Raw genomic sequence first — 8,951 nt, 5'->3', positions numbered from 1 at the left:
GTATCAGCATCGACCCTTTTCTAGACTTTTACCAATAATAATTATACTTGCAAAGTCTGAAAGCACTCATAGGCAAAACAAATGTCAAATTCTTCCTCTTATGCTTTGCTTGTAACAAAATATGAAAGTTTGCTACTTTTGCATTCCAGATGGCGCTGGTGGTGCACTATTTGTCGCTCTCCATACAAATACATGCAATCCACTTATCTGTCAGCGCACGATGTTATTTAAAATCTTAAATGACGGGTTCCAAAACAATGCAAAAGTTAAATGTGTTCGGGCCTTTACAATATAGCCTTATAGAATTGATGATAACGACCATTGTGAATGATTAAAAAAAATTGCGGTCAAAACAAAACATGACCAAAACACGTTCTCTGGTGAAAACAAAATAGCGTGAACACATGTTAGTGCAGCACGATTCCAAACGATTCTATCATAAACGTGGTGTAAAGGATTTCAGTCATGGATATTTCGCTTAATATAGCCTCACCATCCTCATTTAAAAAAAAAGTAAGTTGTCAACAAATATATGTACATTTCTGGAACAGCACAATAATAATGGTCTTTACAGACACCTGCAAAGAAGAAGTGTTTGCCTTCTGAGCCAACGTACAGTGGCGATGGTGGATTCTCGTTTTCATTTGGCGGCTCACAGCACAAGGTAAAAGCCATTGTAGCCAGAAAACGACTCGTCAAGAAGCCACAACAAAGCGATGATGGAAATTATAGTTCAGAAAGGAAGCCAGTTAAGTCATTAGTTTCAGACGAGATGATAAAAATAGCAAGTCCAGCTAATGCTAAAACTGTCAGTGCTTCAAGGATAGAGATAAATAAAAGTCCAACTAAGACCGATGGAAGCACAACAAAACAAACCTTCGGCGATACTGAACTTATGCTTAATACAATCTGCACTGCACCAAGCATACCAGCAAAGCCGAAACCTAAATTCAATCAAGCTGAGCGTTTACGCAATAAGAAAATGCAAGCAAAAAATCGTAGCGAAGATAAATTTTCTAGCAAAAAAATTAATAAAAGAACGCATGAGAAAAACAATACAGTGCATAAAGGTTTAGCTGGAAAAAGTGACAGCTTGGTAGAAAATGGTGCAGATAATGAGCATCAGAATGGTGTAGATCTAGCAGCACGAAAAGCCAATGCATTCCGCGTTGTACGTCCAGGAGATAAGTCAGTTAAAAAAATAGGGCTCTTCTCAAATAGTCCAGCTACAACGGTTTTAGGTCAACGTTTTGTTAAACCAATAGCTGAGACGCTTTTCGATGGTACTAAAATTGATACGCTAAATATACATCCACATTCAATAAAGAACTTGGCAGATATATTGGGTATTGTTGAATTGACTACTGTGCAAAAGAAAACCATACCATTAGCGCTTGAAGGTAATCTTTTAAGAAAATTTATAGGGCAAAATTTTGTTTTTTTTTTTATTTATTTATTTATTATTACGGTCTTTAAGACCTAGTTTAGGTTAAAATAAGAGATTAAACATAAATACTCATGTCACATTTAGTGACGTACAATATAAAAACAATTTTTCTGTGAACTTACTAATATTTTCACAGTCTTTCAAATCAGAAGGTAACTCATTATACATTTTATACCCTAAATATTCAAGAGACCTTTTGGCGAACTCAGTTCTTATTCTAGGCAGTCTTATATTATTGCAATTTCTTGTTCCATAATTGTGGATTTCATGATTATAATGTATTTTACTACTCAGGTAATTCGGTAACATTCCTAACCTAAGTTGGTGTATAAATTTCAATGTGAAATAACTAACTGACTGTTTAATACTAAGCCAGTTTAATCTATTGAGCATTACAATTTTTGGCGTTCTTGGAGGACATTTTAAAATAAATCGCATTGCCTTGTTTTGCTGTATTTGAAGTTTCTTAATATATATATCATTACTTAATAGCAGAATAGTAGGACAATAAATAAAGTGTGGTTCAATAATTGAACGATATACCAATATTTTATGACTTTGACTGATATGTTTACGTGTTCTATACATGAAGCCTATTTTCTGTGCAATTTTCCTTTCCATATAAGTTACATGCTCTCCAAAATTTAGATTATCATCAATCAAAACTCCTAAATACTTAATTTTGTCTACTCTTTGGATTTCCATGTTTTTTACCTTCAGCGTAATATTATTTAAACTATTGTTACTTATGATATTAGTGTTTTTACAAAATATCATGAACTTAGTTTTTTCGACATTTAATTTGAGTTTTCTAAGGCATAACCATTGGTATAGCGAGTCCAGGCCTTGTACTTTCAGCATGGCACATTCTGCATATTTTTCACTTATGATAAGCAATGCATCATCCACAAATAGACGTATTTTACAATATTTTAAGCATCTTTTGATATCATTGATACACAATGTAAACAATATTGGCGCCCAGACCGAGCCTTGTGGTAAACCAATGTTAACATCCACCACTGATGAAACCTCCTTTCCAATTATCGTTCTCTGTTTTCTGTCACCCAAATAACTCCGGAACCATTCCAACGCCTTTCCTCTTATACCAATTTTAAACATAACGTCCAATAGCTCAGATCTATCGACAGTTTCAAAAGCACGTTTTAAATCCAAGAAGCCAGACACCGTAAATTTTTTGTCCGCCATGTCTTCTTTCCAATCTGCAATTACCATATTCAACGCTGTTTCACAAGAATGGCTCTTCCTGAATCCCGATTGTTCTGGGATAATCACATTGTTCTTCTCTAAGTATGCCACAAGTTGATCCTTCACCACTGTCTCCATAATTTTTTCATCTGTAGGTAACGTGTTAATTGGACGTAGTTGCTCAGGTTTCATTGTATTTTTTACTTTTTCAACAGGTATTATTGTTGAAATTTTCCAGTAACTAGGTACAATACCGCTGTTTAAGGATTCGTTAATTATGTCTTTGTAGAAATTAGCAGTATATGTCATGGCATCTTTAACGACACCCTCCGATAAAAGCTTGTCGCCGCCATATTTGTTTTTAAGTGATTTTGTGATAATAATAATATCGTCCACTACAATGTCAGTAAATTTAAATGTTTCAAATGGATTACTATGATTTGCGCTTATTTCATCCCCATTTACAATTTCTTCGATGCTATCATTAATTTCAACAATACTTTGTATAAAAAAGTTATTTAGGGCATTAGCTATATCATATTCATTTTCCAGGCATTCACCGTTAATTACAATTTTAGTGATATGTTTTTTAACATCATTAAGCTCGACGAGGTCTTTTAGACACTTCCACATACGTTTCATATCGCCATTGTTATGATTTACTCTATCTTCCATGTATTTCTTTTTTTTATAAATTATGGTTCTTTTATATATTTTCTTAATGACGTTATATTCGTCCCAAAATCCAGTATTTCGAGCAGTTTTATAAGATTCTATTTTTCTTTTATGCAGGTTTGTTAATTCTCGGTCGTACCACTTATTTCTTATCTGTATTTGGGTCCTCTTTATATAAGTCAGTTCTTGCATAGCCACAGTTAAAACTTCGTTTAGGGCTTTAGTTTTAGTTTCTACTCCGGAAATTGACATAAAGCTGAAATCGCATGTTCGTAGCAAAGTTAAAAGATTTTCAGCACTATAGTACTCCCAACATGTAACAGTAGCATACCTTCTCATTTTACAAAGCTTTGTTGTTGGCACTTCGAAGTGGATTGTCGCATGGTCAGAAATGCGATGTTCTAACTTTAACTTTATCATTGTTACTGAATAACAAATCAATTCTTGTAGACGAGTACTCTGTTATCCTTGTGTCGAAGTTTATCCTTTGTATCATTGCCATTTGTGCAAATAAACTTGTTAGCTGGTTTGAGTATGTTGACGATACATTTACATTGATATTAAAATCACCAATTATTAAATTATTATCCGCCTCCTTGAGATGTTCAGTGATGATTTCATTTAGATAAGTAATAAAGGTGGAGTCACTGCTACTTGGTGAGTGATATAGTACACCGATTTTCCATTTTAACGCGCATTTGTTTATTTTTACAATAATGCACCACACATTCATGTTGATAGCTTTATTACAAACTATGCTAAATTGTATATTTTCATTCACATACATGAAAACACCGCCAGTATGCCTACTTTGAGAGTCGCAACGAATGCATTTGTATGTCGGAATACTAAGTTCAGAATCCAAGATATGTTCTGTTGTACACGTTTCCGTACATAACACAATACTTGGTCTTCTTATTTCAATAAGATGTTCCAGCTCGATTTTATTTGCTATGATACTACTAATATTAAGATAAATGCATTCCAAGTTGTATATATTGCTATATCGATTTAAATAATATTTTAAATAATATTTAATACATATATTATTATAAATTCCACAGGCAAAGATTTACTGGTACGTTCACAAACCGGTTCAGGCAAAACCCTAGCTTATGCCTTACCAGTAGTCGAAAAGCTGCAAGAAAAGCGCCCGAAACTAGCACGTGACTCAGGCGTTTTAGCTGTTATCATTGTACCAACACGCGAGTTAGCTATGCAAACTTATGAACTCTTTCAAAAATTACTAAAACCATTTACATGGATTGTGCCGGGTGTGCTGATGGGTGGCGAACGGCGTAAGGCTGAAAAAGCGCGTATAAGAAAAGGCATAAATATTTTGGTTGGCACCCCTGGACGTGTACTTGATCATTTGCTACATACCGAAACGTTTAAAGTGCATAAAACACAATTTTTAGTATTAGATGAAGCTGATCGTGTGCTGGAAATGGGTTATGAACGTGATGTTAAACAAATTGTCGAAGCAATCGATGCACAACGTGCCAAAAGCGCAGCGGAGGATAAAGCGGCGGCACAACATTTACAACGTTTGCTGCTTTCTGCAACACTTACAGCTAATGTTCAGCGTTTGGCGGGTCTTACGCTGAAAGAACCGATTTTTGTTGATAATAGTAATGAAGACCCCAAAAATGTCATACCCAAAACTAGTACCTATACAAAAAATTATATTGAAGCTTTACAAGAAGATGCAGCAATTGCACCTACCTGTGATTCCGCTGATGATAACGTTGATGATGTGGAAGAAAAAAGTGTAATGACTATACCTGACAATTTAAAACTTAATTTTGTTGTTGTGCCACCAAAATTACGCTTAGTAACATTATGTGGCATATTGGCAAAAGAGTTCAACAGTAGAAAACGTTTGAAGGCCATCGTCTTTATGAGTACAATGGAAATGGTGAATTTTCACCATGATTTACTTAACGAACTACTTACGCAAAAAGTGCTTGATGAAGACGATGAGGAAATCGCTAAGGAGCAGGCGCAGAGTGATGATGAAGCTGGGGGTTCACCGTTGCTTAAAGGATTGCGTTTCTTTAGGTTAGTGGGATTTGAATAGGATTTGTAACGAAATTTCAGCAAATTTTTTTGTACCTTAGATTACATGGTTCAATGACACAAACAGAACGTCAAGGAGTTTTTAATAGCTATCGCGCATGCAAATCTGGCATGCTATTGACAACGGTAAAGAATGCTTTTGTTTTAAATTCCATGCAGTTTAAAGTTGAATGCATACTACCATTTTTAGGATGTAGCTGGTCGTGGTATTGATGTGCCTGCTGTAGATCTTGTTGTACAATATTCACCACCACAAAACATTTCAGATTTTGTACATCGTGTAGGACGGACGGCGCGTGCTGGACAAAGCGGCAAAGCGCTATTGTTGCTCACGCCCACAGAAGCGCAGTTGGTGCGTTTTCTAGAAGATCAACGTATAAGGTTTGCTATCATATCATAATTCCTTTGAATACAAATATTACTAAAATTAAATAAATATTTTAGAATAGCACAGGTAGATATGGAAGATTATTTGAAAATTCTTAATGAGAAAGATGATGAGGCGAATACGATACAAGAAGCCGCATCCAATTTACAACACAAATTTCAGGAGCTCATACAAGATGATAAAGAAATGCACGGCAAAGCTTGTAAAGGTAAAGAAGAGTATAATAGATGGGGTATAAAATGAAAGTAGCAAGAGACCACCCCGGATCAAAAGGACCACCCGTACTATCCTTGTAAATACAACCGAAATTGTTCCTTTGAGTTCTGAAGTCATTATCATATAGTTCTATCCGCCAAACCAGTTGTAAACCCTTAAGGAATGCTTATCTGTTTACTAGACTTCGAAAAAACAACTTATGGAAAAAATTAGAAAAATTGATACTTGGCGCGATTTACCTCGATGTCGATGGTCGTTTGCCGGATATAGATCCAATACGTTCTGGTACAAGCCCGACCATCTCGAGAAAGTTTTAATATGACCATATTGAACCTTCTAGGCTATTGGAAATATCGCATGCCAAATAGCCAAGTTGCAATAATAAAAAAGTTTCGGCAGCATTTGCAAGGATAAAAAAATAAAATAGAAATTTTCGAGACCAGCTCGACAAAGACTTCAAATTTAAGGACGGTCTTTTGCAACTTTTTTATTTCCGAAGGGGTCCGATCCAGGCTTTCATATAGTTACCATAATTAAGCCTCCGAAAAGTATTAAAATTTATAAATTTTCAGCTTTTGTTTCCTGGACTAAATTCTATTCAACTTTTCCGAAAGAATTAAAATCAATTTTCAATATCAAAAATGCGCATATGGGACATTTTGCTAAAAGCTTTGGTTTGAAGGATCAACCAAAAACGTTTACTAAGAAACATTCGGAACCAAAACCACAACCACCTACAAATCGCTTGACTTATACAGAGAGGTAAATAAAGTGCTTGTTGTCATCTAGAGAGCTGTATTTTTCAACGCATCCGCCAATATGTCGACTACTGAGTGGAACACCGCCCTACCTCGCCAGACGTTTCGAAAACGCATTATAAAAATTAGGCCTGCCTAAGAATTTTTCCCCCGTATCCCAGCACACATTCAATACATTTTGGGTTGAGATAGTACGTTTTGGAAAAAAATGCAGAGACAGATTGCTCTTCAATCAAATTCTGACAAAAAGGCATTTTTGAAACATTCGTTTACGAACTGGCAACGGTGGTTGGGCGATATTCTAATCAGAAATCGATATATACATTTGTCTATTACTAAACTTTATTTTTTTTTTTTTCGTGCTTTCAGAGATCCTGAGAAAATCAAAATAGAAAAACGTGCCAAAAAGCGTCGCTTCGCCACCACAGTTACTAATGAAGTGCGCAACAGCAATCTACCACAAGGCAACAAATTAGTCAAAATGTTGCCGGCTTCACGTGCGCTCACAACATCCGAATTCGATAGCGGGTTACCAACATTAAAGAAACGTAAAAAAGCCTAAATCATATGTTCGCGTTCCCTACAAAGACTTTACATTTTACAGTAGAAGAATAAATAGCACATCTAATAATTCGTTTAGAAATACTGGCACATCTCTTTATTTGCGTGGATCACTAAGATGTCTCAAGCTCTCGCGAATAAGACCTTAACATTTCGACTGATGAGTGCCACATCACCGTATCTTTTTTGTCGTTTCAAAGATAAATATATAAATGTAAGGCCCGATAACCTCCGAAGGGATCTAAGGCCGAACTTCTCTTCCAATTTGCGTCGTGCTCCTCTTGATTTTCCCTACAAATTGGCCGGACGGGACCTACATGTTTTATGCCGACTCCGAATGGCATCTGCAAGGCGGCTAAGTTTTCACTGAGAACTTTTCATGGCAGAAATACACTCGGAGCGCTTGCCAAACACTGCCGAGGGGCAACCCCGCTTAGAAAAATTTTCTTCTAATTGAAAAACCTTATTTCTAAAATTTGTATGTTGTTTTGGCCGGGGTGCGAACCCAGGGCATACGGCGTGGTAGGCGGAGCACGCTACCATCACAACACGGTGGCCGCCGTGATGCCGGGGATCTTATCAAAGTTTTGAAAAAGGCTCTATATGAGAGGAAAGAGAGAAAAGCCCGGTTTTTCCACTGCTCGTTTAAGCTCCAGTTAGAGTTGGCAAGAATTTAACCGTGCCACTTTGTTGGATCACATAAAAGTTTGCTGCTCACCTCGGCTTAAGCGCCCGAAGTGGCAGGTTAAACACCAGTCAACTTGAACTGGGTTTTTTCAAAAACCGCCGCAAATATTTCAGAATTTCATTGAATAACACCCTATTCCTGTATTTGGTGCAAGAACACCCTATCTAAGATTTGAATTTTTCATAGAAATGTTCTATCCCATTTTGAATTCATAAACCAAACCATAAATTCCTATGCATTTTCATAACTTAACTCCAAATACGCTATGAGAATTGGCCCAACAGCTAGTGATTCGGGCCTGCCTCAAAAACCGGTAGCGGATTCGGCTTCAGCGTGGCAAATTCATGGCAATATAAATTCGCTACTTTTTTTGTGTGCTTCCAACGCATTTAAACGTTTCGGAACTCCTCGTGCCACGTAAATAATTTAAACTCTGTCGCTCTTTGATGGAAGATTTTGAAATATGCTAGTATTTAACCGAACCGCCGATATGTTGTTAGATAGTTGCATATATACATATTTCAAAATGTATTTTTATCAAAATAAATTGTACACACAAACTTCCCACTCAGCATTTAGATGATTAAATTTTGAATTTCTCTATTTATAAATACAATTGAATTCCTCTTTCTGACTAAATAATGAGTTATCATACAATTGAACAAAATAAATAATCGAATATTAATACTTTTGAAAAAAAACCTGAAAAGCATTTTTCGATCACTTTTTGGAATCATATTTGAAGTCCTTTGATGATTAAATATTAATATTTCATAAAAACCAACAACAAAATGAATAATCAAATATGCTTACCTTTCGATGAACTAAAACTGAATATAGTTTTTCAATCACATTTTGGAATCATATTTAAATCAAATGTTTTTACTTTAGGTGATCAAAAATTTATAATCATTTATAATTCAGTTTTCT

At 35.6% G+C, this 8,951-nt stretch overlaps 1 protein-coding gene across 1 annotated transcript; it reads left to right on the top strand.

The window, feature by feature from the left end:
- Window positions 1-271: 271 nt before the first annotated feature.
- Window positions 272-8,689, top strand: LOC137238197 (probable ATP-dependent RNA helicase CG8611). The gene is made up of 8 exons (XM_067762914.1): window positions 272-513; window positions 575-1,400; window positions 4,396-5,392; window positions 5,452-5,536; window positions 5,601-5,791; window positions 5,855-6,006; window positions 6,587-6,776; window positions 7,142-8,689. Exons 1-8 carry the CDS (start codon window positions 466-468, stop codon window positions 7,332-7,334), a joined length of 2,682 nt encoding a protein of 893 aa, XP_067619015.1. The 5' UTR covers window positions 272-465; the 3' UTR covers window positions 7,335-8,689.
- The last annotated feature ends 262 nt before the right edge of the window (window positions 8,690-8,951 follow it).

The sequence above is a fragment of the Eurosta solidaginis genome, chromosome 1 (assembly GCF_040869045.1).
Source record: "Eurosta solidaginis isolate ZX-2024a chromosome 1, ASM4086904v1, whole genome shotgun sequence".
Classification (NCBI taxonomy): Eukaryota; Metazoa; Arthropoda; class Insecta; order Diptera; family Tephritidae; genus Eurosta; species Eurosta solidaginis.
The sequence above is the reverse complement of the archived record's forward strand: the minus strand, read 5'-3'. Positions and strand labels throughout refer to the sequence as shown.

Excerpts from the sequence above, each read along its gene's own strand:
- LOC137238197 (XM_067762914.1), top strand. The coding sequence starts at position 466 with ATGGATATTTCGCTTAATATAGCCTCACCATCCTCATTTAAAAAAAAA. Across the intron at positions 6,007-6,586 it reads GCACGGCAAAGCTTGTAAAG|CTTTTGTTTCCTGGACTAAA; the intron begins GTAAAGAAGAGT and ends ATAAATTTTCAG. Across the intron at positions 6,777-7,141 it reads CGCTTGACTTATACAGAGAG|AGATCCTGAGAAAATCAAAA; the intron begins GTAAATAAAGTG and ends TCGTGCTTTCAG.